The sequence below is a fragment of the Panthera uncia genome (assembly GCF_023721935.1).
Source record: "Panthera uncia isolate 11264 chromosome E2 unlocalized genomic scaffold, Puncia_PCG_1.0 HiC_scaffold_19, whole genome shotgun sequence".
Taxonomy (NCBI): Eukaryota; Metazoa; Chordata; class Mammalia; order Carnivora; family Felidae; genus Panthera; species Panthera uncia.
The window spans coordinates 4,064,239-4,090,144 of record NW_026057588.1 but is presented as its reverse complement, the minus strand read 5'-3'; the positions used below and the strand labels follow the sequence as shown (position 1 = coordinate 4,090,144).

The window sequence follows — 25,906 nt, the reverse complement described above, 5'->3', positions numbered from 1 at the left end:
GTGTGTGGAGGGGCGGCGGATGGGCGGCAGGGTGGGAGGGGGCGGCCCGGACCGTTAGCACCCGGGAACCTTCCTCTCGGCGTGTGTTTCTGGCCGGATCCGTTTCCCGAAGGCCCCAGGCGCCCCGCCCCCACCTTCCTCCCCTGGACCCTCTTCTCTGGGCCCCGGTCCTCTCTCCTGTTACCGGTGCTACCAGCTCCCGGGGGACACCCAGAGGCTCCCGCCCCGCCATCACTTGCGACCACGGGGGTAGCCCGGGGCCGTTCCGGAGTCGCCCGGACCCGAGAAGCTGCTGCACCGGGTACGGGGGCCGGGAGGCGGGAGGGAGCAGGGAGCGGGCCGCGGAGAGGGGCGGGGCCAGGAGCGGGGACCTGTGCGCCGAACGGGGCGGGGCCGCCGCGGGGGCTCGGGAGGGCATGGCCGCGAGCTCGCCGAGAAAGGCTCGGAGGCCGGGCCGCGGGCCGGGGGTGGAGCCCTAGAGAGCGCTAGGATCTAGGATCTAGAGAGAACCTGGGCGGGGGGGCAGGCAGTGGATGGGCGTGGACTGGAGAGAATCTGCCGGTAGCCGAGCTAGGAAGGGAGGGGGGCTCAGGGGTGTCCAGGGAGGTTGTTGGACGGTGGGTCAGGACCTGGGGGCCTTAGAGCTTAGGCGAATACAGAATGGGTAGAAAACACTCCTGGGCGGAGTGATAGGATGGGCTAACACCCAGACCTGGGTCAGGAGCGTAGAGAAGGAGAGACCTGCAGGTCTACGGGGTGGGGGGTGGGGGGGAGTAGAGAAGCCCTGCGGGTGGCCAGAGTAGAGGGGCACCTAGTGACCGGAGGAGGGTACGACTAGGGAAGTTAGAGCGAGGACCTGCTTGTGCCTGTGTTTACAGTGGGTGATGGAACAGGACAGAAGAGCCTTTCCTACGACGGAGACGGTAGAAGGTTCACAGAAGGTTGTAGAGTCCAGGGCAGAAGGACTGGAGAAGTGACGGAGGCTGGGGGGTGCAGAAGTTCTGGGCAGGGCACACAGAAGGTGAAGGAACGGAGCTGGTGCCCCTGAGCTTCCCTCGTCTGTGTTATCTCATCCTCTCTCCCGTCCCCCAGGCCTCAGCCACCCCTCCGGATGCTGGTGTTGCCTTCGCCCCCCTGCCCGCAGCCCCTGGCGCTTCCCTCCGCAGAGGCCATGGAGGCCCCTCCTTCTCGGACAGGCAGGTCCCCAGAGCCCGGACCTTCCTCCTCCACAGGACCTCCCCAGCCTTCCTCCCCTCCGAGGCCCAACCACTACCTGCTTATTGACACCCAGGGCATCCCGTACACCGTGCTGGTGGACCAGGAGTCTGAGAGAGAGCCCGGGGCAGATGGGGCTTCAGCTCAGAAAAAGTGCTACAGCTGCCCCGTGTGCTCCCGGGTCTTCGAGTACATGTCATACCTGCAGCGACACAGCATCACCCACTCGGAGGTGAAGCCCTTTGAGTGTGACACCTGTGGGAAGGCATTCAAGCGGGCCAGCCACCTGGCTCGGCACCACTCCATTCACCGGGCTGGTGGCGGGCGACCCCATGGCTGCCCGCTCTGCCCTCGACGCTTCCGTGAGGCTGGTGAGCTGGCCCAGCACAGCCGGGTCCACTCGGGGGAGCGCCCGTTTCAGTGCCCACACTGCCCGCGCCGATTTATGGAGCAGAACACCCTGCAGAAGCACACTCGGTGGAAGCATCCATGAGCCGGGCTGCCGGGTACCCCAGGTGCCATGGGGTTCTGGGGGGAGCCCGGACTCTTGTGGCCCTCAGACACGTGGCCAGTGCGGAAGGCTGGGTTGCAGCCCTGGACACAGACACAGACACACTTCCTGCAAAGGCCAAGCCCTGCCTGAAGGAGGAGCCCCTGAGTAGCCTTTGGATACTTTGGAGATAAAGGTGGAAAGGGGACCTTACCTTCCTAGGGTGGAGCCCTCCGGCCTCAGGCTGAGCCTGACCAGGTGCCCAGGAGACAGTGCTATGTGTGAAAATCCTCCAGCCTGAAAATCGTGGTTGGGAGCCATCAAGCATCTGCATCAGCTTCCTGATGCCCCCTTGTTGATGCTGGGGGAAGGGGCCCCAGACCTGCCTCGCAACCCCCAGCCAGGACTTGAGACTGGACACCCAATAAACACCTTTCCCATTTTGAGCACTTGAGATTTGTTTTTGGGCACAGCGGTTTGGCCTGCCTGCTGCCCAGCAGGGAGACTCAGCAAGTGCCTGGCCCACCTCTTCTTGGGCAGAAGAACAAATCGGCCATGTCTACTCTCCGGAGAGGGAAAGAGCTTCCCACTGCCTGACCTCAAATAACACTAACAGCGCCCCGGATCTTGAGTGTCGCCTGTGGCCAGGTGCTGGGCTGAGCATTTCACCTGGGTCATCCCAAGTGCATCCGCACAGTGCTTGGCTTGGCTGGCTGGGGATGGGAAGGTTGGCCTTCTGCACTGGGATCAGTCCTAGCTTGACCCCTCACAATGGGTGTCATCTAGGTAGAGTGTTGTTAAACCTTTTTTTCCTTAAAGCTAGGATCTCTTGTAAGAAACACATTTTATATGGCAACCCAGTAAACATACACAAAATATATGTGCAACAAAAGTTCAGCAGTACTTAAATCTCTGCCACATGCAATTAACTTTTTTCCTTTTTGCTAATTCCATTCTACTATATTGAATTCCCTGCCCATGAACCTGTAGTTTGCAAAATACCTATCTAGGGCAGGTAACTCCCCCTGGACGTTTTGACCTAGGCTACAGTTTATCTATGATGTGAAGCAGGTAGGAGAGGAGTGTGGCCACAGCTTTCTAAATGGTGCAGACCTTTAAATTCTCCTTCTGCAAGGTTACAGCCCTGGTCTCATAGAGCTGGCCAAAATTCCAGTAGCAAAAAAAAAAAAAAAAAGAAAAAGAAAAAGAAAAGTCCAGTAGCAACTGGTGACTGGGAGGAGAGGCTGGGAGCCGAATAAACATCTGCCTTCTTAATGAATTTTCTTTGCGCGTCTGTTTTGTGCCAGGCACTGTGCTGGGCCTCATTTCTTCTTCCGACCTCTTTCTGGGTGGAAGAACAAATTAGCCATCTCCACTCCCCAGAGAGGGAAAGAGCCTCCCACTGTCTGTCCTCAAATAACACTAACAGCGCCCCGCTGTTGGGCCTAGACTATGGCCAGGCCCTGGGCTGAGCGTTTTGCCAGCACCCTATCAGTACATCCTCACAACGAACCTAAAAGGGATCATAATCTCCCCACTTTGCAGGTGAGTAAACTGAGTGGGGTTTGGGGGAGGAGCGGCCAAGATTGGGTGGGAATGTTCCAAAACCAGCTCGTAATCACTACCACAGTGTTAGTGGTGGTGGTGTTCCAGATCCCCGCCCCTCTCCCCCTTCCCCCCTCCCCCCCTCCTCCTGGCCTGGGAACCGTGTGGTCGGGCTGTAATTTAGGTGGTGCACACACGGTGGGAGAAGTGGCGGGCTAGGGGATCCATATGGCCAGTTCCCAGGGTTTCGTTTAAAAGGATTCTCCCGGCGCTTCAACTTTCCTGGTTGTCTCCTTCCCTTTCCCGGGCCCCACTCCGTGCTTCGCCATCCACTCCGGGGACCCCCCCGAGCCTGCTGCTCTCCAGGAATTGGGAGTTTCTTGACGTTCCCTGCCCGGGCTTCGCGGCGGGCGGGGTAGCGCGACAAGGGGCCATCGCGCAAGTGCAGCCCGGACCTTTGCCGCAAACGGCGGGCCTCACCTGGGGCCGGAGACTCCCGCAGAAGCGCAACGACCCGCGGACCGAGCGAGCGCCGGCGTCCCTGCCCGCCCCTCCGACTCGCCACCCCGCCCCTACACTCGGGGCCTCTGCCGCCCCGCCCGCGGCGGGTGGGCGCTTCCCTCCACTCCCCGCGACACTTTGCAGACGCTCCCCGGCGCCGGGCATGGGCGCCGCCGCCGTCGGTCCCCTGGCCGGATTCCGCGCGCGGGTGGGTGAGCGCGAGGCCTGGCCCCTCCGACCCCGGGCACCTGCGGGCGGGGGGATGGTGGCCACATCAGCACCCGCGGCCTAGCGCATCTCCCGCTGGGACCCCCTGGCAACATCGCTCCCCCTCCCACCCGGGGGACAAAGGGCGGGGGCGGGGGCGCATCCCCACGCGTGACCTTCCCCCGCACTGCGCACGCGCCCCGCCCCCTCCACCACGGGGGAGGGGCCCTGTTCGCCCACACGAGTGCGGGGGAGGGGCGTGGGAAGGCGCTCGCGTGGGCCGGACCCCCACCCTATGCCTGGAAGTTGGGGCACGGTCTCCTCCCCCCCGCACCTCTCGCCTCTTTTGGCCCCGAGGTGACCCGTGATGAGGGTCCCACCCATTCAGGCCAGGATGTGTCCGCTCTGTCGACCCCGCGGGGAACCCACTCCTCCTTCCCTCAGTAGCCCGGGGTCTGGGTCCCCAGCCCCCTCATTCCCTGGGAGCCCTGGAGTTTGAAACCCCGAGTGTCCCCGCTCGGTCCTGAGGGTATGGGTCCCCTCCTCCCTCAGACCCAGGAGTCCCAGCCTTCAGCACCCCCATTTCCCCAGCCCTAAGGAGTTGGGCCCCACCTCCCGCGGGATGTCCCTCCATCTGTGGCTGCCGTTTCTGTCCAGTGCCCCTGAGGCGCTTAGCTGCCCGGGTTCGCCGGAGGTCGCGCCATGAATGACCGAGACAGCCGGAGGAGGACACGTGAGGAAGCTGGGACCCTGCCCCGACCCTGGTCCCACTGCTGCCCTACCCATCCCTGCCCTTTCCTCCCCAGGGCTGCTGTGGTTGGGGGCTGGTCCGAGGCGCCTGGGGCCTTCCCTGGGGTGACCCCTGGCCTCTCCCCTCCAGTGAAGAAAGACGATGAGGCCTTCGAGATCTCCATCCCCTTCGATGAGACGCCCCACCTAGACCCACAGATCTTTTACAGTCTGAGCCCCTCTCGGGGAAACTTCGAGGGTGAGCTGGGGGGCAGGCTCGGAGGGACCCCAGGCAGCTGGGGTGCAGGGCCCTTGAGGCCTGGGGTGTGACCAAGCCTCCCCGCTGTCCCTAGAGCCTCCGGAAGCCGCGTCCCCAACTGTGGCCCTGATGAATGGGGTCAGGGCCCAGTTGCATATGGCCCTGGAAAGGAACTCCTGGCTACAGAAACGCATCGAGGACCTGGAGGAAGAGAGGGATTTCTTGCGTTGTCAGCTGGACAAATTTATCTCCTCTGCCCGCATGGATGCAGGTGAGGTGCCTGATGATCTAGTCCCTTGTCCCATCCCCAGGCCCTGACACCCAGCTCCGGCCCTTCCTGGGGATCTGGGACCCTCCTCACCTACACCCTTCCTTTTGGTGGCCCAGTGGGGAGCTGGCATCGTTATCTCCTCCTTACTTCGTGGTGGTCTCCAGGACCCCAAGCCCAGCTTCCTTCATGCTTGATTCCTGCTTCTGCTGATGGGCAAGACCCTGTGGCCATCCCTTGCCCCAGATAGTCAGGGCTTTCCTTTCCCAAAATTTAGCTCCTATTTTTGGAGAGGACAACTTCTGTTCCCTTCCTCATGATGTTCAGCTCCTGACTGGCTTCCTCGCAGGACCCCGTATTCCCCTGTGATTCACACCTGACACTTTGGGCAAGGGGTCTGTCCCCCCCCCCCAACACCTGTGTTATTGAGGATCTCTCTGGTTGGAACTCCCTGTGGCCTGGGTTGCTGATGGGAACGTATCTAGGATGTTTGGCCCAAGGGCCTCTGGATTTTCTTGGTGAGAACCCCAATACCGGATGTCCCCCCAGCCCACCTTGTGGTGGTGGCCCCTGCATCAGAGCCTCAGATGCTCACACTGTCCAGGTGAAGGTGGGTGCCTGACTTTCCCAGCGCACTAGACCCAGAGCCTGGGATTTCTCTCAGGGTCTGAAACCTCTTCCCCAGCCAGGGTCTTGCTTCTTGGATTTCTAGAGTCTACTCTTCTGGAGGTCCCACAGAGACTCTCCTGAGGTCCTGTCTTGGTCTTCTCAGTTCCTCCTCCAGACTTCTTGCTGTCAAGTTGGAGTCAGAGGAGCATGAACCCATGCCCCACTCAAGATCTCTGCCCCCAAATCCAACCGCCTGCACTGTACTCAGCCATCTTGGTGGAGACTGCAACATCTATATGCCCTGTCTCTTTGGGGATTCCAGCCCTGGTTGAGGCCCCCCCTCTCCTGTGGACCTGTGTGTGGTGTGACATCTGTCTCCACCTTGCAGATGGACTTCCTGCCTCCTCTCCCCTGTTCTGCAAGTTCATGTGTATGTGTCCCTCTCTCTCTACCTCTCTCCAGAGGACCACTGCCGGGTGAAGCCTGGGCCCAGGCGGGCTGAAGGGGATGGCCGGGGTGGGGCTGGGGGTGAGGCCTCAGACCCTGAGTCTGCGGCCTCCTCGCTCAGCGGAGCATCTGAAGAAGGCAGTGCTGTGGAGAGGAAGAGGCAGAAGCAGAAGGGAAGTGCTGGCCGGAGGCGCTTCGGGAAGCCCAAGGCCCGGGAGAGGCAGCGGGGTGAGCAAGGAGCAGGGATGGGGGGAGGGGCCTGCTGTGATGCCCCGGGAGGCCCTCCCTTCTCCCCTAGCCTGGTTGTCCCAGCCTGCCCGTGGGGTCCTGCTCTGCAGTCCCTCCTCACCGGCTTTGCCTCCTGGGGTCACCCTGCCCTGAGCCTCAGGCTTCTCATCAGTAACACGGGGAGGGAGAAGGCTCCTCCTTTTCCCCTGGTGCCACTGTCTCACCATGGCTCCCAGCTGCTCCTCGTCCTGATTCCCATTTTGTTCTGTAGTTCTTCCTGTATTGGGCTCCCCACCTGCCCTTGCCCCATCTGCCTCCTGTGTCCACCTCTGTCCCTCTCATGTCTGTCTCTGTGCCCCGGCCCGGCCCTGCAGTAAAGGATGCAGACGGTGTCCTTTGCCGATACAAGAAGATCCTGGGCACCTTCCAGAAGCTGAAGAGCATGTCTCGGGCCTTCGAGCACCACCGAGTAGATCGCAACACGGTGGCGCTGACCACACCCATCGCAGAGCTTCTCATCGTAGCCCCCGAGAAGCTGGCCGAGGTGGGCGAGTTCGACCCCTCCAAGGAGCGCCTGCTCGAGTACTCGCGCCGCTGCTTCCTGGCCCTGGACGACGAAACCCTTAAGAAGGTGCAGGCCCTCAAGAAGAGCAAGCTGCTGCTTCCCATCACCTACCGCTTCAAGCGGTGATTCTGCCCCACCTGGCCCGGGACACGCCCTTCGGCCCCCACGTCCCTCCCTCCTCTGCCCCTCGTGGCAGTGGCAAGCGTGTGCATGAGTGGTGTGCTCCTCCAGAGGGCCTGGGGGGTGGGCGGCGTGTTTCTGCGTGCGCCTCCCCTCGTCCTGCAGATCCCCACTCCTGCCCCGGGTCCCTTGTATATAGATCTGACTCCCTCCTTGCTTCTCACGTTCCTAGCATCCTCCCCTTCCTCTGCATCCCCTGGGGAGGAGTTCCAGTTAGCCAGTCTCCCAAGAGCTACTGCCCAGGGGGTCGGTGTCTGCGCTTTCCTGAACGTGGGCACTCCTCCCCCGTGAGCTGCACCGTCCTGCCCTCACCGGGCCCTTCCTCGTGGAGGAGGGGGTGGGAGGACTGCGAGACTCTCTGCGGGGCCGGGCCCTGTACATACCCCGTGTCAACCCTCAGCCCCGAGGAGAGGCTGGCCCACTCTGCCAGGAGCTCCCCATCCGCATCCCGGACTGCCCCGAGTCTACGTGAGAAAGAATTATTCAGAGAATTTAAATTAAAGAGAGAAGATAAAATTTGGAATAAAGGAGGCCCGGTCTCTTCTTGGAGGGGGTGGCCGTTGCCTCGGAGACCGTGACGGGGGCTCCGGGGAGCTACGAGGAGCGGCGGTCAGGCAGGAACCCGGAGGTTGGGGAGACAGGGTGTAATTAGCACCCCCGGAGGGAGGGCCGGGAGGAGCAAAAGCAGCTGTGCCCCGGGGAACTTGGGAGGGGCAGAGCTCGGGAAGGGAGGCGTCAACACCACCCGCGGGCCTATCTCGACTAGAGGTGTTGGGGCAGGAGACGTGGACTCAATGACCGCTGGCAGGAGCGACCGCGGAAGGGGGAAACTGCACATCCGGGCGGAGGCTCCTGCGTCCACCCGCCAGGAGGCGGTAGTTAGATTACTGCCTTCCGGAAGTGCCCCCTACGTTGCCTGCTGCGCCTGCGCTGCGGGAGGGGGCAAGTGCGCTGACGCGGTTGCCACAGCAACCAGGAGCGAGCGGCTTTGCTTAACGGTCTGGAGTTCGGTACCCTTCCCGGAGGAAGGGAAAGCCTCGCGCACGCGTGCTAGGGGCTCTGGAACCCACTTGCCTCCCGGAACAGTGAGAAACCTCGCCTCAGACTGATCTCTACGCAGGCGCAGAAGGCCATCTCGCTCCCCTCCTCTTCCACCTGCGCAGGCGCACAAAGCCGCGCTGGCAACCTCCGCAGCGGCCGCGCGCACCCTTCACCTCGCTGGCAGCTTTTGTCTCGCGCAACCTTCTGAGGCCCTCCGCGAGATCGGTCCTTCTTTTCGTCCACTCTCCCCACCCGGAGAGCCAGGTGCAGAGAGCCGGGACTCCGCCCTTTTTCTGTAGCCCTTCTCCTGACCAACCTCGCTTCTGTCCTCCCTCCCTTTTCTCTTCCCGAAGCCGGAAGGAGCCGAAGCGTCGCCGGAAAAAACCGAAGCTGTCTCCCGGGAGTGAGGCCTTCCCGAAGTGGTGGCGGAAGGAGCCGAAGTTCTCCGGCCGGGGAGGAGCGAGTGAGTGCAGTGTCCGGAAAGAGCCGAACCTTGGCATAGGATTTAATCCTCTGGCTGGGTCCGAGAGCGAGTGCTGGAAATCTACAGAAAGTGCAGAAGTTCCGCACGGTTAGGGTTGATTGTTGGAAGTAGCTCGATAGGGTCAGCGGAGAAGAGCGGGCGAAATCTGCTGGAGCAGCCAAAGACTGGGACGGTTTGAATTGTCGGAAGAAGCCGAACCCTTGGGGTGGGGGGGGCTGGGCGCAGAGGAACGCGCGGACCTACGGAAACACCCGAACGTTGAGGAGCTAGTTTCCGAAAAGTTACGATAGCCTGGGAAGCCGGTGAAATCCTCGCTTCGGGTGTTTTCGGAATCAGCCGAAGCAGCCGCTCCCGATTTCTTCTACGGTCCGGAAATAGCCGACGCTATTTGGAGCCAGGCTCGGGCAGGGGGGAGGGACACCTCGTGGGCGGGCGGGCGGGCGGGGTGAGGGGCGGAGCCGGGGCGGGGCGGGGCGGGCGGCCCGGGCTTGATTAGGTAGGAGGCGGCGGAGCGCCGGCGGCGGCCGGAAGTAGCCGAAGCGAGCGGCGGAAGTAGCCGAAGCGGCCAGAGCGGGCGGGCGGCAAGGCGAGGCCAGAGCTGCACAGGGCCCTTACGCGGCCGCCTCAGCATGTCGGACTTCGACGAGTTCGAGCGGCAGCTCAACGAAAATAAGCAAGGTGAGGGCGCTGGGGGCGCGGGGCGGCGGGCGGGGCGGCCCCGGGCCTCTCTCCGTGTCCCCCGCCATTTTCCCCCCCCTCTCTTCCCCCTCCTTTCAGGGCCGCGCTGCGCACCCCCCCCACCGCTCCGTGGCGCGCGCCTGGTTCACGTGACCACCCGGCGTGCAGCCGCGCGCTGGAGGGGAGGGGAGGAGAGAGGAGGGGGCGGCGGGCGCGGGTCCTGGACGCATGCGCGGCGCGCGCCGTTCTACACCCCACGTGGTCCGCGGCGGAGGCGGCGCGGACCCGCCGGGTGTTCCCTCGCGGACTCCCCGTTCTCTTTTCTTTTCCGTTTTGTTTTTTTTTTTTTTTAAACTGAAAGATTACAGGTATCAGATCCCGCAAAGCCTCCTTTCTTTCCCGCTGCCCCGGCACTTCCGCTTCCGGCCGGGCCAGCGGCCCGGGTCTCCACGCCCCCTTTGTTCCAAAATGGCGGTTGCTAACCCCCTTCACGTGGGCCCCGGCTGGGTCCCCGCCCGGGTATCGGCAAGCGTGACGCGGTGTCGCTCGTGAGAGAGGACACGCGTGCGTCCTTCCGACACGGGACTTCTGGGAGTCCCGACGGTCGCGGGGTGTTTGCGTCTCGTCCCCTCCCAGCTAGAGAGCGGCCCCCGTGTCCGGTCCAGTCTCAGGGCACAGATTAAGCCTCCTAAATCTGGTCGCCGTGGAGATGAGGGCGGGGGACGTTGCCCCCGGTGGTACCGAGTTAGCAAGGCGTGGGGTCGTGCTGGTGCGAAGCAGCACAGGGGCTGCAAGAACGTCCGGACGACGACAGTCGTTAGGCGCTGCAAAAATTCGTCCTGTCTTTAGGTCGTTTTGAGAGCGAAGGTGGGGGGCTTGAGGCAGAAGCTGCCCGCGTTGGGAGGCCTGAACGGGGGGCGCAGCGAACCCTGTCCAGAAGTCGGTCGGGGGTGGCTGGCCTAGGAGACAGCCTCTGGGGAGAGCGCACATGGGGTGTCTGTTTCTACGTGATGTGGGCTTTGGAGTTGGGCGTTCCTGGGTTCGGACACCTTTGTTGCCCAGCAGCTGTGCTGCCTCCGTATTTCTGTGTTTTGTCGGGGTTTGTACGTTGACTCTTTGTTTTGTCACTGCGATTTTGGAATTAACGTGGATGGTAGTAACAATCCTTGGTAGTTAAACTCTGGGCGCTTGTCAATTGCTAGGCACTTTGTTAAGCCCTGTGTAGTTTTTCTAAATGGATCCTTGTAATCGCCATGTGATGCTGATGATTTCCTTCCTTTTGCAGACGAGAAAAGTGGCTCAAAGAGTTTAAACACTTCTCCCAGGTTTCAGCTGGTGAGAGGCAGAGCTGAGGTTAAATGCGGGTAAACGTGTACGAACGTGTGGCGTGTGGCTTGGCATGCGTGAAGTGCCTAGTAAGTGACGCCTCTTCTATTGTGAAAACGTCCTTAGTGTAATACTGAGGAGAGAGGCGTGTCTTCACTCTCCCAACTGGCACCGTCAGGGAAAGGTGTTTTTCAGATGTTTTCTGCCAGGTGCTCCCGCACTTGGGGTAGGTACAACCTTTGTCTAAGGAAAGGTTGGGTTGTTTTTCCGGGGTTTTATACACGTTGGTAAGGCAAAAAGCTGAAACTCCTCCTGAGACTGGCTGGCTGCGAGGCCAAGTTGCAGTAGGCCGGGCTGCCAGGTGGAGCTGATTGAGTTCTTCCGCGAGGTGCTGGCGCGTGTGCTGCCTGGGTTCTCCCTGGGTGTCCCCACTGGCACTAGGAGGCCACGCTCGCAGCCCTGGCATGTCCCCTGGGTTAGTGGAGCTGTTCCCACAATGTGCCCACAGCATTTTGAGCGGCGAAGCTCCTTTTCTCGTGTTGGAGGCAGGAAACTCTGTCCACGTGTTGCCTTGCCTGTGGATCTTTGTCTTTGTGGGCCGGCCTCTGAGCTTTAGCCCCTGCCTGTGTGTGCCGCACCTGTGTCTCCAGGGAATTAAGTTCCTTGTCTGATCTCAGCCACCACCCCTGCAGGCATCACCATTTCCTGTTGGTACCTCTGCCTCCTTGTCTGTTTCAGAGCCTCAGCCGCAGGAAAAGTGCTTGGGGCTCACACCCTGCTCCTCTTACAAGCGTGAAGCCAGCGGTCCGAGGCCACAGCTCCTCCCTGTGCCCAGTGCCAGGCCTCCGTGTTTGTCTTCTACTTCGTGTTGCTTCCAGTCTTTTTTTTTTTTTTTTCTTTAGTTTTCAAGGAGATAATGATGTTGTCGTTAGTGGTTCTAGGCAGACCCTAGTGAGTTCTGCCTGCTTTGTGTTAAGATGTGTGCCCAGGTGTTGATAACTGTACTTGCTGATGTTACGTTGTTCACATTCAGGCTTCACTCTTTTGTTGCTTTTTGGCCACAGGCAAGTTACACGAGCTCCTTGTGCCTAATTTTTCCTATTGAGTGGCCACAGTGTTTTCTCAAAGCAGTGGTGAGGATCGAGAGCAAGTGGGACTAAGTACGGAGCCTGCTCTCAGGAGCATTCTGGTGTTTGCTGCTGTGTGTTTTCTGAGGTGCTTGGAAGGAGCACCTTTCCTGAGTGGTTCAGGAATTGACACTCAATCTACAGAAAGTTCACATTTAATTGTCTGAAGAAGCGTATAGTATAAAGTAGTACGGGTGAGGCCAAAGTCCACTTTAACACCCTTTCCTTATTGTCTGTTCCTTTTTCTGTCCCTGGACATGGGTAGTTGGGGAGTCCGGGGTGTCTTTGAACTAAGGGTGAGGAAATATACTGTGACAGGGCCTGCACCTCCTTCCCAGGTGAGAGGTCTGTTGAGCAGAGGTGTCTGGTTTTACAGGCAAGGCTGTGCTCTGTTCTAGGCGCCACCCGAAAAGTATGAGCCAACTGGGGGCTGGACCCTGGTTTCTCTTGTACTGGCTTTGAGGGACAATGGGCAGGTAGGGGTGGTTTGGGATGCCAGCCTGCGAGGGGCAGTGGGCCGGAGTGGGCAGGGCACACTCCTCCTGGCACCTCCTCTTTAGCCCAAATTCAGGAAGGGGCACCTCCCTAGAGGAGGGACTCTTGTATTCTTCAGCTGGTTGGGAAGGGACTGTTGGGTGTCTTGGCTTTGTGGGGCTATCAGATCTCTGTCTGGTGCCTGGGGCCTGATGGTGGGGCTGTGGGTGCCAGCTGGTTGAGGAGGTCTTTCCTGAGGGGTCGCCAGTTTCCTTCATTCAGGAAAACATCATTGGGTCTCTTGATTCCCCAGCCTCTAGCCCTGCCCCTCTCAGGGACGACCCTGGGGTCAGGCCCCTCAGCCCTCGAGGGGGACCAGGAGCCAGCCTCCTCTGTCTTCTCTGGCTCCCCAGCTCCTCCTGAGCGTCCTCAGGTATCTTACACCCCGGGGGCATTTCCAGGCCCTCTCCCCTCAGGTAACCAGCTCCCGTCCCCTTGGTCCCCTAAGGTCCCTGGATTCGCTTGTGGACCCAGGAAGCCTGCTATCTCCCCTCCTCCATCGAATCCCTTCCCCTTGGGGGTGGCCTCCCTGGGGCTTGGGGCATAGCCACCAGTGAGCGGGTGGGCTGGGCCGTGTCCTCCCTCAGCTCAGTCTCCTCCCCCTCCCCCTGGCCCAGAGAGAGACAAGGAGAACCGGCACCGGAAGCGTAGCCACAGCCGCTCTCGAAGCCGGGACCGCAAGCGCCGGAGCCGGAGCCGCGACCGGCGCAACCGGGACCAGCGCAGCGCCTCCCGGGACAGGCGGCGGCGAAGGTACCAGGGCTGGGGGACCCCTGGCTGGGCACAGGTGGGGGTGGGCTAGCGTGGGTGTAGGGTGTCCCTGCACATGTACCTGGTGTGCCTGGGCCTCTGTGGCTCTTCTCTGTGTCTGGGGGAGGGGTCTGGGGCTTGTCTGTCTTGAGTTCAGTTGTTTCTAGAGTTTAGTTTCTGATGGGTCGGTGGGGGCAGTAGGTTCTTGGAGGTGAGTCTAGCGTCAGGGCATCGACTGTTTCCTTCTTCGTGAGGGCTGCCCCAGCCCCTGTCTCCTAGGGCCCCTTCCTTTTTCGCCCCCTGCTGTCTTTCTGTGGTTCTCTTGGGATGGTCTTCTGAGGCCTGTGCTCTGCCTTCTGAGAACAGGGAGTTCTTGGGGGGGGGGGGGGCGGGGGCCCCCCCCCCCCCCCCCCTTTAGCTGCCTTCTGCTCTTTTAATGCCTTTTCCCTTCCCAGGGTCCCCTGTTTGTTCTCTGTCCCCTTAGGTGAGGAAGGGTGGGCAGGTGGAAGTTCTGCTTCGTTCCATCTCAGTTTCTCCAAGTAGAAAGTGGTCTGTGTGGCCCTTCTCTCGTAGTTCCTCTTTCCTGGGATGGGGAGGTTGGGGGGAATGGCAGGGCCGAGGGGGCCTGCTTGTTGCTTGTTCACCTCGGCCCTGCCCCCAGCCCTGGAGCTCGGAGCCCTTGGGGAGGTGTGGCGTGTGGGGAAGACAAGGGTCCCCAGTCACCCCTCCCCATAACTTTCCCTCCCACCCCCCAGCAAACCTTTGACCAGAGGCGCTAAAGAGGAGCACGGTGGATTGATGTGAGCTTCTCTTCCTGCCCCTTCTACTCCGACGTCCCCTCCCTTTGCCCTCTCCCCCCTGAACCCTGCCCTGTCCTTGTCCAGCCCTGGCCCAAGCACTGCCTTGAGACCGGCACCTCCCCCAGGCCTGGGCGCGGCCCTGACCCAGATCCTCTCCCTTCTGGAGAGTGCTGCACTGCTGGTGGGGGGCTGGGGGGCCTGGGGGGGCTCACAGGCCCACCTTTGGTCAGACTGAGGTTGTCCTGCCCCACTCTCCCCTCCCGCCCTCCCAGTCGCTCCCCCCGCCACGAAAAGAAGAAGAAGGTCCGTAAATACTGGGATGTACCGCCACCTGGCTTTGAGCACATCACCCCCATGCAGTACAAGGCCATGCAAGGTGGGCTGGGGCCGCCGCTTCCTTACTTTAACTTGCTGGGTGGTTGAGAGAACAGACCCTGTTCTTGGTGGGTGGGGTGGTGAGGGACGATGAGGTTCGTGCCCTGGGCTCTCTGGCTTCTGCCTTTCTGAAGCCTCCCGTGGAGTAGGTGCTGGGGGCCTGGATGAGGCCTCAGTGGGACTGGTCCATGTGGAGCCGCCCTCCCAGGTGTGCGGTGGTCCCTGAACGGGGTGGGGGGTGTAGGGGATTGCCCTGTTGCCATCTAATCCTGTTGTTCCCCTCTTGAAGCCGCGGGTCAGATTCCAGCCACCGCCCTTCTCCCCACCATGACCCCTGACGGCCTGGCTGTGACCCCGACGCCGGTGCCCGTGGTCGGGAGCCAGATGACCAGACAGGCCCGGCGTCTCTACGTGGGCAACATCCCCTTTGGCATCACTGAGGTACTGCCCGCCCCCTGCCTTTTCCCTGCCCCTACCCTCTCCCCGATTCCCGTACCCATTCCTCCCCTCCCCCCCTTCCCTCCCCCTACCTGCACGGGTCAGATTCTGCTCCTGCAAGGCCCCCCGGCCCCCTCCCAGATGGACCGATGGAGTTGAGCCAGCCAGGGGCCGGGCTGGGGGTGGCCCTCTCCCTCCCTCCTCTTCCCCTCTCCCGTCTCCCCTCTCCCAACCTCCTCCAGCAACCCAGGGATCAAGCACACACATAATGAACCTACGAAAATCCACGAGTCCGTTTCGAGAGAGACAGAGAGGGAGACTCTCACGCGCGCATACACACACACACACACACACACACACACAGACGCACGCTCCCCTCGGTTTTCTCTGACACGTCTCTGGTTCTCTGCCGCCTGTTCCCATCCTCTCCCCACGTCCCTCCCATGGTCGCTGCTCTTTTGTTTTTGATGGCCCTGACCTCCCCTACCTTCCCCACCGCTCCTCTCCCCTCCCCCTCTCCCCAACCCCTTCCCATGGCACCCCGAGAATCCCGAGATCAAAGAGTTGTTTCCATTTCTCTTTAAAGTGAAATATTGTGGGGCTGAGATCCCTCGTAGCAACAAAAAGTTTGCTACCGTCGTCGAAGGCAAGTAAGGTCCATTCTGACTTTCTCAACCTGCACTTTGCTACGTTTGATAAAGCAGCCCCCGGACTCCAGGGCCAGATCCCGCCACATCACTCTTTTCTCCTCCCCTCCCACCCGCCCTCCCACCCTTGCCCTCCTCTCCTCCACCTTCCCTGTCCCTGTCCCTTCACTCCTCTTTTTCTCTGACTTGGTGCTCTGTGTCCCTGCTGGGTTTTTCTTTCTTGCTTTCTTACTGCTTTCTTCTTGTCGCTATTGGACGGTTTTTTTTTTTTTTTTTTTACGTTTCGTTTTCTGTTCTCTCTATCTTGTGCTTTTTACTCTCTGTTGTCACTGTCTCCCTGCACTTTTCTTGAATGACGTCTCTTCTCTGGTTGGGGCCCCTGTGGCCTGCCCCACGCTCCTGGCCTCTGGCTGTCCTCTTGCTTCTGCCTCCTTCCTCCCTGTTCTCCCATTTTTCTACTGCTTCTGTTCCTACTATTGGTCTCTCTGCCCCCATTTCTATTTCACTGTTCCCTCCCTTCTTCCACCCTTCCCCACCCCCTCCCTTCCCCTCACCCCCAAACCCGTCTGTGTCTCCCTCTCTCACCCTCCCCTCCTCTCTCCACCTCCCTTCCCCCGCCCCCCCTGTCTCCTATTCCCTCTGCAGGAGGCCATGATGGATTTCTTCAATGCCCAGATGCGCCTTGGGGGGCTGACCCAGGCCCCTGGCAACCCTGTCTTGGCTGTGCAGATTAACCAGGACAAGAACTTTGCTTTCTTGGAGGTGAGCTGGGTTCACGGTGGGCTCAGGGAAGTGTGTGTTCCTCCTGGTCCCTGTGGCTCTGTAGCAGCTCTTGTTTGCCCTAGGCCCTTTTGCAGGCTGTTGTCTGCTGGGTTCCCTGACCCTCACCACCCGCTTCTCTTGCAGTTTCGCTCCGTGGATGAGACCACCCAGGCCATGGCTTTTGATGGCATCATCTTCCAAGGCCAGTCGCTGAAGATCCGCAGGCCTCATGACTACCAGCCCCTGCCTGGCATGTCGGAGAACCCCTCTGTCTACGTGCCTGGTGAGTGGGGGACTCGTCCGCCCTTCTCTCCCCGACCCAGCCAGAGCTGCTTGGGAAGTGGTGTGAGTGCTTCTCATCCGTTTCCCCCAACCTTTAGAGCTTGGTGTCCTCCCCGCTTGAGGATGCACAGCTCATAAGTGGCAGAGCCAGGGTCGTGGGAGGCGTCGAGGGAGGTGAGGGGCTTGCAGCCTGCCTGTCCTGTCGTTCCTTTTCTGGGACCTGGGAGGTCAGTGTGAGCACAAGCAGGTTAGCGGTTTGCAATTGAGTTCCCAGTGTGAGGTCAGCATCTGGGTGTTCCCTCCTATTTTGGTCCTAGTTTCTCTTCAGTCTCGTGCTCCGGGCCGTGCCCCATAGCTGTGTCCGGTCCTGGTCAGTAGAGAGCACGGCAGACCTGGGGCCAGCAAGCTTATTCTGCAGAGGGTCGGAGAGTGAATGTTTTTGGTTTCGTGAGCCGTACATTTTGGTCACGACTGTTCTGTGGCAATGGTGTAGTCTGCACGCAGCCTCCTGTGATACCTAATTGAACGGGCCTGGCTGTGCGCCACATCCTTTATCAGTTACACTCGGCAACGTTTTGGTTTCATAAAATACCCACGGGTCCTGCAGTAGCGGGAAGTACAGAAACAGACAGCAGGCCTGACTCGACCTCCAGGCTGTTTGCGGGCCCCTGTGGGCAGACGGGTGTAAGTGAGGATTGGGGCCTCTGTGGGAGTGTTGTGGGCTTGGGGGAGCCAGTTCTGTCGTCTCAGGCCCCTGGCGTTCTCCCAGGAAAGGTAGGTGAGCACTGGTGCTCTGGGTGGGGAGCAAGTAAGCAGCTGGCCGAGGCTTTGCACCGAAGGACACCTTTTAGAAATTGGGTCCACTCTTGGCAGAGTCGGGGACTTGGAGTCCCAGGGAGGCTGGCAGGCGCCTCAGGACTGGAGGCTGGTTCCCCAGCTCGTCTCCAGTGTCTTCCGCTGTAATAATTTGGTAAATTCAGTGGATTTCTTTAATTCTTTCAAGAAACGACGCATGACACATGCTGACGCCCTCTAAATGCACAGCCTGATGACCTTGTTTTTGTGCACGCATCTGTGGGACCATTTCCCAGGTGGAGCTATGGAATATTGTTTTTTGTTAAGTAAATTCAGGGTGTTATATTTTTATAACCGGTTGCTGCTGCCTGCTGCGTCAGGCTCTGCCTCAAGTAGGCTGTGGATCATGTTAATATTTGTGACAGCCCTATAGTAAGTACATGGTCAGCAGGTGACAGGTAGGAGGCCACACGTAGCTTTCTGTTTGTTTCTTTAAAGTGGGCTCCTGGGGAACCTGGGTGGCTCAGTCGGTTGAGCGTCTGACTTTGGCTCAGGTCATGATCTCACGGTCCGTGAGTTCGAGCCCCACGTTGGGCTCTGTGCTGACAGTTCAGAGCCTGGAGCCTGCTTTGGATTCTGTGTCTCTTTCTCTGCCCCTCCCCAACTCGCGCTCTGTCTTTATCAAAAAAATGAATAAATACTAACACAAAAAATTTTAAAGTGGGCTTCAAACCCAACGTGGAGCTCAAACTCATGCACCTGAAATCAAGAGGCACATGCTGTACCAACTGAGCTAGCCAGGTCCCCCCTGCCTGTTTTTTAACGATTTATTGGCACATAGCCCAGCCCACTCATTGCTTATTATCTGTGTTTTTGTGTTGGAGTGGCCAAGTTGGGTGACAGAGATCCTGTGTCAGGACTGTGTGACAGACTGAAAATATTTGTCGCCTGGTTTTTCATTGAAAGGTTTGCCTGTTGCCATTGTGGAGACTGTGAGCCCATCTCAGAAGGCCAGCAAGGCAAGGGCATGATTAGTGGTCTCCCAGGGGACCTGGCTTGTGTCCAGAGTCGTCACTCTGCCATCTTCTTGTGCTGCCTTCTGCGTGTGTCCTTCACCCTGTGGGAGTGGACATCTCCCATCCAGGGACAGCGGCTCGGGGTGGTCTTCCCCTTGATGGAGGGGCTGTTGCTGTGATTAAACAGCTGAAGGGTCACTCGTGGATCTTCTCACTTGAGGTTTGCCTGTCCAGAGGGGCCTGGGCGGGTAGGGGGACGTCGCAGGAAGTGTGAATCTGTCTGCAGGTTAAGCATCCTCCGCTCGGGCTTTTTCCATGGTGAGGTTCACGTTTTGATCTTTGCTTTTCAGAAGAGAGTAAGTCAATCTTATTATATAAAGAGGCTAAAGGGGAAAGTGTTTGATAAAGTTCAGGTATTTGTGGTTGGAAGAGAAACAATTCAGGAACCTGGAAAGTGACTTCCTTGTCTTGATGGAATCGTGTTGACTTGAAAGTAAATATGCATCACCTGGAGTCATGAAACGTTAAATTCGTTCCCACCAAAGTCAGGCCCAGCTGTTCAGGGCTGATGTGGGGTCCTGACTGTCCTTTAAGATAAGGGGGGGCGGCAGGGAGAGCCAGAGCTGTCTTTGGAAACAGGAAAGCACAGAACCCTTTGAGTTTGTGAATTCAGTTTGGCCCTCCACACCTTCCCGCTGCCAGGCTTTGTGCTTGGTGCTCTCCCCCACTGGACTCCTGCCAGTGGGGCTTTGCCTCTGCACCTGCTCCCTCAGCAGGGCCCTGCTCTGCCAGGCTCTGTGGTTAGCGCATGTAGCAGGGTCCCTCTGCTGAGGAGGAAGTGCACGAGAAAGGATTGCTTGGTCGTTGGTACAGCATGGCCTTTGGGAGGAGGTGAGGCTTCAAGATTGAGGATGAGAGGGGAGTGCCTGTGGCCCCTCTGAGGGAAGCGGTTGTGTGATCAGGGAGGAGCCTGCCCATTGTGTTGGGAGGGGATGTTGTCGAGGGCTTGATTTTGGGCACCAGGACTGACCTGGGCTCCCAGTTTGCATTACCCTCGCGTGAGTCCTTCTGCCCAGCTTCAGAACTTTTGTCCACACGGGGTCTGCAGCCACTGGGACCTTGGCATCTCGCTGGTCCTGGCCAGCCTTGCCTCAGGCCCCGTTTTAGGGGTGGGCCTTGTGAGCCATTCTCTGTTGTAGGTGTGAGGTTTCTCCCTGGTTCATAGATGAGAACACCAAGGCTCAGGGAGGCTCACTTGGGGCTGCATCCTGGGTTTGAGCCTCCATCCCCAATGCCCTCGCCACTGTGTGCTTCCCTGGGGTGCCTGGCACAGCCTGGGCCTGATGGCTGAGGCGCCCCTGGCTCTGGCACTGCCCTGTTGGGGTGATGAGACTCCTGCTGGTGTGCTTGTCTGCCGTCGGTCAGAGCGGTGGTGCCTGTGTAGGCAAAGCCCGTAGCTTGCTGAGAGCTACCTGTGGGGTCGTGATTGATGGGGGTGGGGGGGGGGGTGCTTGGAGGCCCCTCTTTCTGGGCGACTGCAGGGGACTAATTCCTTCCTGTGCCTTAGTCTGTCGCGTCTTGCTGGCGTCTTGCTGCGATACGGCTTTGGAGAGCATCAAGGCATCGGGTTTCACGAGTTTGATGTGCAGGGCCTGGCCTGTGGCCTCTGCTTATCCTCCTTCGGACACCCTGGTGGTGCTCGGCTCTGGTGGTCAGAGTGGCTGGGGTGGTGGGAGAGGGCACACCCTGCTTTGGGTCTGAGGCCCCCCTGTCCCTCCCCAGGTCAGGAGGAAGTGGGGCGCAGCCACTTGGTGCGGACTGCAGAGGAGGGCCAGGCCATGCAGCCATTGAGGGAGGGTCTGGACTTGGAAAGTCAGGAACCGGTCAGGCTGGGTGGGTGGTGTTTCCCTTCCTTCAAGCCCTGGGTAGCTCACGCCTGATGGGAGCCTCCGGGAGGTGTTAGGACCCTGGGCTGAGCCACCTGGCAGGCCCCTGAATTCAAAGACGAGTGGAGATGGTAGGGTTGGGGTAGACGCAGAGTGGTCGTTAAAGGCATTCTGCTGGTGTGACTGCACTGTGACAGCCCTCCTGGGCTCCAGGGTCTGGGTACTGAGTGAACTGGGCACGTCCCTGCCCTCGTGGACCCTGGACCCTGAGCAGCAGGCCTCACCGAGGCACTCCCTGGTCTGCTGTGTGTGACAGTGCCGGGCTGTTGTAGTCGTGAAATGTGCAGGACCACAGAGGAAGGGACCGAGGGTCAGCCGGAGACCTGAGCTGGAGACCTGAGCTAGACATCGGGTGGTAGGGAAGGGGGTGGAGCTGTGGCCTGAGAGATGTGGAAGGGGGGTGGGTGTGCCCGTGGGATGAGCGCAGACATGACCTGCCGTGGTTGGCGGGTTTGGGACATGAGCTTGCATCTTTGGGGCTCCCGCCGGGGCTGTCTGCTGTCGTGCCGCCACGCGCCCCAAGGAGAGCTGCTATTGGGGCGCTCGGAGGCTGGGCAGGTGTGGGAGACCCGTTTCTGTCAGCCGTGGCTGGGCTGCTATGCCTGGGGTAAGCTTGTGGATTGCGGGATGTGGGCCTGTTGTCACCACAACAGGCGTAATGGGCCTGTCCCTGTGTGCTGGGTAAAGTTCCTGCCTTGGGGACCAAAGCCTACTTACTCCCCTTTTCCCCCAGGAGTTGTGTCCACCGTGGTCCCGGACTCTGCCCACAAGCTGTTCATCGGGGGCTTACCCAATTACCTGAATGATGACCAGGTAGACCCCTCGCCGCCTCCTGACTGCTCCCCTCCCCGCCTCCTGACTGCTCCCCTCCCAGCCTTTACCCAAACCAGCCCTGACAGAGTTGCGGCCCTGTCTCAGGTGAAAGAGCTGCTGACATCGTTCGGGCCTCTCAAGGCCTTCAACCTGGTCAAGGACAGTGCCACGGGGCTCTCCAAGGGCTATGCCTTCTGTGAGTACGTGGACATCAACGTTACAGATCAGGTGAGCCCCGGGCCCCTGGTGCTGCTTCGTCCGTCCTTGCCCTGCACCTTGCTCTGTGTCCACACTGGTCTCCCCTCCTCTGGATGGGCGGGAGGAGGCCGGCCTGCAGCGGGGCCCTGCGTGGGGGACTTGAGCCCTTACCCTCGGTTCTGGCTCTTTCCAAGCTCTGACCCCTTTGCCTTCCCCTCTCCCCCACCAATGCCCGGCTCTGGGGTATTGGGGCTTGTGGGGAGGTGTCAAGCTCCTGGCCCCTAACCCGCACCTCTTCGCCGCACCCCCCCCACCCCTCGTCCTTCAAACACAGGCCATCGCAGGGCTGAACGGGATGCAGCTGGGGGATAAGAAACTGCTCGTGCAGAGGGCAAGTGTGGGAGCCAAGAATGCCACGCTGGTGAGCCCCCCGGCACGTCATTTTCCATTGGCTAGAGGGACACCTGGGGGTGGGGTGGGTGGGGCTGGGAGGAGGTCCTTCTAAGTCTTTGGCTCTGGCTTTTTGGTGGTGCTGAGTGGGCACCTGAGCCTTACAGGGGCAGGGCCTGGTTTTCCTTGGGTAGGCCTCTGGGCAGCTGGTGTGGCCTTGGCTGTGACTGCTCTGCCCTTTGCCCCACAGAGCACCATCAACCAGACCCCCGTGACCCTGCAAGTGCCAGGCCTGATGAGCTCCCAGGTGCAGATGGGCGGCCACCCGACTGAGGTCCTGTGCCTCATGAACATGGTGCTGCCTGAGGAGCTGCTGGACGACGAGGAGTACGAGGAGATTGTGGAGGACGTGCGGGATGAGTGCAGCAAGTATGGGCTCGTCAAGTCCATTGAGATCCCCCGGCCTGTGGACGGCGTCGAGGTGCCCGGCTGTGGAAAGGTGCGTGCGTGCGTGTGCGTGCGTGCGTGCCCACCCTTCCCCTCACCTTTCCCCGCATGGTGTGGGGTCCCCAGGGAGTGTGGCCTGCAACTGTCATAGCTTCGGTCTGTCTCATGATCTCTCGCAAGTGGTTTGGTCTTGTCTGTGCAGTGGGGAGAAAAGTGCTGACCATTGGTCTCAATAGCAGCAAGCACGCTTGTGTCTCCTGGGTGCCAGGTACTCACTAAGCTTCCCTGTGCGACTCTGGACTCCCACAGCAGCCTTCTGGGCCCTACCTCAGAGGACACAGGCCATACAGTCACATTTCCCAGCCCACTGAGGCATGTCACTTCTGGCCCCCTGCCAGGAGTCTGCACCTTCCGCTCTCCTTGGGAGGCATGAAAGAGGGGGTGACTTAGGTTCATCCAGCCACTCACCTAGTGATTCAGGCTTTAGCTGGCCAAGTCCTTGGGGCCAGCCTTGTCAGACAACATATCTGCCACCTTAGGTGGTACCTGGGAAGGGAGGAGGAATGCTCTGGATGCAGTGTTGAGATTGGAGGCCAAGAGGCGGTATTAAGCAGGCCCCAGTGACACTAGGTTATCCCAGCAGGCAGGTAGGGTCCTGGCCAGGGAGCCCAGTGAGCATAGATCTCCTGGTATCTTTGGGGACAGTGACCAGGCCGGTGTAGCCTGAGCAGAATAAAGCAGATGGGATTGGGGGCTGAGGCCCAGGGTGGCAAATCGGCCCGAGAGGAATGTTGGGTGTTCTCTGCAGTGAGCAGGAAGCCTTTGAAAGGTCCCAACTGTGGTCTGTGGCCTGGCACATGGAGACGGTTCGTTAGAATAAGGTAGGGATGGCTAGGGATTACAGAGCCGGTACCTCCTCTACCCTGCAGGGCTGGACTCCACAGCCTGGGAATTTGGAGGGGGCAGAAGGGATAGTGGTAAGATCTCTGAAGCTTTGGCAACTAACAGCTTGTGATCAGCTCGGTGAAAGATGGTGATCAGGAGGACAGAGAGAAATAAGTCCATGGATTTGAGGAACACATTACCTGTAAATGCCCACTGACTTGAGTTATGCTGCAGGGGGAAGAGGAGTCCAGTAAAAGGCTCAGACTTGTGGCTTTGGTGATTGGGTGGAACTGGCAGGTGAGAAGGAAGTGAGGAGGTTGAGCAGGTTTGTGGGGGAGGGGGTCAGTGTCGATGGGCAGGTTGACACCTCAGCAGAGATGTGTAGGAAGCTGTGAGCAGGACAGAGCTTCGTCCCAGGCATGAGGTCTGATAGAAGTGTAGGTGTCGTCAACATACTGACCCCTGTTTTGGTGTCAGCTGGATGAACTTGCCCAGGAAGCAGTGGAAAGAGCATCTGGGGGCCAAGGGACGATAGGGCTTGGGTGAGGGGAGGGGGCGGATGGGCATTATGTCCTCTCCCGTTTTCCTGCCCAGTCCTCACTGTGTGGCAGAAACACCCACTCCCCGCATGTCCTTTGCAGTCAGTGCTATGACAGATGCTGGAATGGAGGCTGGCTCTTGAGAGGCGGAGTAAATACTTGTGGGAAGGATGAATGGGAAGACCTGGCTGGTCTCTGGGATCATCCTGCCTCTTTTGTTTTGAAACTTTTCATTCTTTTCAAACATTTATAAGAGTAGAGTTATCGTAGTGGCGTATATAGTACATCATTTAAGTTGTATTGAGCATACATAGCAGCGTTGTGATGCTCCATCACCCAGCTTCAGGTTATCCATATCTAGTCATTCTTAATTTCTATATTTAGCTTCCCAGTTTCCCTTTTTTTTTCCTAAAATAATTTAAAGCAGATTTCCAAATTTTACCTGTGACAAGGGCATTTCTGTAATATCTGAACTATTAATATTTGGGGCCTGGTAAAACTTGCTTTAGGTTCTGTGCTGTGTGCTTTTTGGATGTTAAGCTCCATTCCCAGCCTCCACCCAGTAAATGGAAGCACCTCCTAGATGGTAGCATCGGATCCCCCTTTGTGACCACCAAAAATGTCTCCAGACATTGCAGAATGTCGCCTGGGGACACACAAGCTGGTTTTGAGAAGTGCTGCTCTAAACATTTTAACAGATCATTTCTAAAAAAAATCTTAATGAAGCTACAATACTGTTATTACAGTAACAAAATTATCCTGAGGATGTATTTAAGTTTGTGTTCAGATTTCCTTTACCGTCTCAAAAGACTTTTTTATATTGTTTAAGGATCCAAACAAGGATTCATGCCATTTTGTTTAATAAAACTTTATCGAAATTTATCGGTTCTACATAATTTCCTCCCCCCCCCCCCCCCCCCGCCATTTTGTTGAAGCAATAGGTCAGATTTGTATTAACAGAATCCCATATTCAGAATTAGGCTGGTATTATCCTCTCCCTCCCTCCACTTCCTGTAAACTGGTGGTTTAAACAAGATGAGAAACTTCATTGGGTCAAATATCTGGGATTTTTTTTTTTTTTTTTTTTTTTTTTACCTTGGGTTTGAATCTTAATTTCTGAGCTTCCCTTCATCTGTCCTCTGGGGAGAACATGGCCCTTGGGGGGAGCTTGGGGAGCACCCGGCGCAGTGCCCGGTACAGGGAAGACATTCCACACAAGTGACCTCTTTCCTTGGCGAGCATGCAGGTGTCCCATGTGACTCTTGACTGTAGCTCCCCTCTGTTCTTTCTCACTCTGCATGCCTCTTTGATCCTGGGGTTCTGCAGGATGTTGGCCAAATGCTCCCAAACCTGTAGCGAGGCCCTCTCCCTCCTGTGGAGTTCTGGGTTTTGGGTAGATGCTGGCTGGTTGCTCTGACTGAGTCAGTTTGTCCTTGGAGGCTGAAAGGCCACCTTGCCTTCACAACCGGTCTCTTATCCCCGCAGATCTTCGTGGAGTTCACCTCTGTGTTTGACTGCCAGAAAGCCATGCAGGGCCTGACGGGTCGCAAGTTCGCCAACAGAGTGGTTGTCACAAAATACTGTGACCCCGACTCTTACCACCGCCGGGACTTCTGGTAGAGGTGGAGGGGGAGGGTGGGGGCAGGGCTGGCTGGGGGCTGCTCCCCCTCCCACCCCCCCTCTTTTCTCCCTCTGAAGAAGATGGGCAGAGGAGTGACAGCCGAATGACAGCCGGCAGCAACTGGAATGGCAGCAATTAGGGTGGGGTGGGGGTTGGGGTGGGGAGGGGAATTGGGGAAGTGCGCGCACAGGCCCACACAGATACATGCACCCAGACACAGAGGGAAGGGGTCGGGATGGGGAGGGGGTGCACAGCAGGGCGGGGTAGGACCCCCAGAGCCCCTCCCCAAAACAGCCTCTCCTCCCTTTTACCCTCTTTCTCCCCTTCCCCACCGTAGAAACATAGTGTGTTTATATTTTATGGCCAAACTATTTTGAATTTTGTTGTCCGACCCCCAGAGCCCTGCCTTCTCCCTTTCCAGGACCACAGCTCCCGTCCTCTTGGCCTCTGGTCCTCTCCCTGGTGCCCCCCCTCCCCGGTTTCTTACGTAGTTGATTCTCTTCTCCTTAGTCTTCCCCGACCTGTGCCCCAGCCCCGTGGCCCCGTCCCTCTCCTCTCTGTGGCAGTTTCATATTTGCTAAGACGAATTTGCTCATTAAACATTTTGTTGTATTTTACTTTACGGAGCTGCTGTGTGTCCGGTGTGTGTACCCCGCGCCCCCACCCCGGTCATTGGCCCTAGGCTGCGGGCGCCTGGCTGTCCCTGCCCTCCGGCCCCGGCGCCCTTGGCGCGCCCTGCAGGGCACACCCCCGCCTGCGTGGCCGGTTG

The 25,906-nt window shown here is 59.0% G+C and overlaps 3 protein-coding genes across 7 annotated transcripts; all 3 read left to right on the top strand.

Annotated features, from left to right (window-relative positions):
• Nucleotides 1-81: 81 nt before the first annotated feature.
• On the top strand, nt 82-2,151 carry ZNF581 (zinc finger protein 581). The gene is made up of 2 exons (XM_049621505.1): nt 82-301; nt 1,093-2,151. Exon 2 carries the CDS (start codon nt 1,112-1,114, stop codon nt 1,706-1,708), a length of 597 nt encoding a protein of 198 aa, XP_049477462.1. The 5' UTR covers nt 82-301; nt 1,093-1,111; the 3' UTR covers nt 1,709-2,151.
• A 1,680-nt stretch (nt 2,152-3,831) lies between these two features.
• CCDC106 (coiled-coil domain containing 106) lies at nt 3,832-7,770 on the top strand. Of its 4 annotated transcripts, XM_049621469.1 has the most exons (6): nt 3,839-3,959; nt 4,616-4,691; nt 4,839-4,946; nt 5,041-5,217; nt 6,286-6,498; nt 6,873-7,770. In XM_049621469.1, the coding sequence occupies exons 2-6, from the start codon at nt 4,661-4,663 to the stop codon at nt 7,187-7,189; spliced, it is 846 nt and encodes a 281-aa protein (XP_049477426.1). In that variant the 5' UTR covers nt 3,839-3,959; nt 4,616-4,660; the 3' UTR covers nt 7,190-7,770. The 4 variants fall into 4 exon arrangements, with proteins under 4 accessions (XP_049477425.1, XP_049477424.1, XP_049477426.1 ...); XM_049621468.1 differs by having other exon boundaries at nt 3,832-3,959; nt 4,616-4,946; nt 5,043-5,217; nt 6,392-6,498; XM_049621467.1 differs by having other exon boundaries at nt 3,835-3,959; nt 4,616-4,946.
• Nucleotides 7,771-9,151: 1,381 nt separating this feature from the next.
• On the top strand, nt 9,152-25,754 carry U2AF2 (U2 small nuclear RNA auxiliary factor 2). 2 transcript variants are annotated; one of them, XM_049621436.1, is made up of 12 exons: nt 9,152-9,446; nt 13,051-13,186; nt 13,939-13,983; nt 14,256-14,359; nt 14,648-14,799; nt 16,089-16,205; nt 16,350-16,488; nt 20,978-21,057; nt 21,163-21,285; nt 21,590-21,676; nt 21,896-22,144; nt 25,002-25,754. In XM_049621436.1, the coding sequence occupies exons 1-12, from the start codon at nt 9,398-9,400 to the stop codon at nt 25,134-25,136; spliced, it is 1,416 nt and encodes a 471-aa protein (XP_049477393.1). In that variant the 5' UTR covers nt 9,152-9,397; the 3' UTR covers nt 25,137-25,754. The 2 variants fall into 2 exon arrangements, with proteins under 2 accessions (XP_049477393.1, XP_049477392.1); XM_049621435.1 differs by having other exon boundaries at nt 21,590-21,688.
• The last annotated feature ends 152 nt before the right edge of the window (nt 25,755-25,906 follow it).

Bases quoted from the DNA above. Each gene is read 5' to 3' on its own strand.
- ZNF581 (XM_049621505.1), top strand. From the start codon at position 1,112: ATGCTGGTGTTGCCTTCGCCCCCCTGCCCGCAGCCCCTGGCGCTTCCC.
- CCDC106 (XM_049621467.1), top strand. From the start codon at position 4,661: ATGAATGACCGAGACAGCCGGAGGAGGACACGTGAGGAAGCTGGGACC. The intron at 4,947-5,040 runs GTGAGCTGGGGG...CGCTGTCCCTAG, and splicing joins CTCTCGGGGAAACTTCGAGG to AGCCTCCGGAAGCCGCGTCC. The intron at 5,218-6,285 runs GTGAGGTGCCTG...ACCTCTCTCCAG, and splicing joins CTCTGCCCGCATGGATGCAG to AGGACCACTGCCGGGTGAAG.
- U2AF2 (XM_049621435.1), top strand. From the start codon at position 9,398: ATGTCGGACTTCGACGAGTTCGAGCGGCAGCTCAACGAAAATAAGCAA. The intron at 16,206-16,349 runs GTGAGCTGGGTT...CTTCTCTTGCAG, and splicing joins AGAACTTTGCTTTCTTGGAG to TTTCGCTCCGTGGATGAGAC. The intron at 21,058-21,162 runs GTAGACCCCTCG...GCCCTGTCTCAG, and splicing joins ATTACCTGAATGATGACCAG to GTGAAAGAGCTGCTGACATC.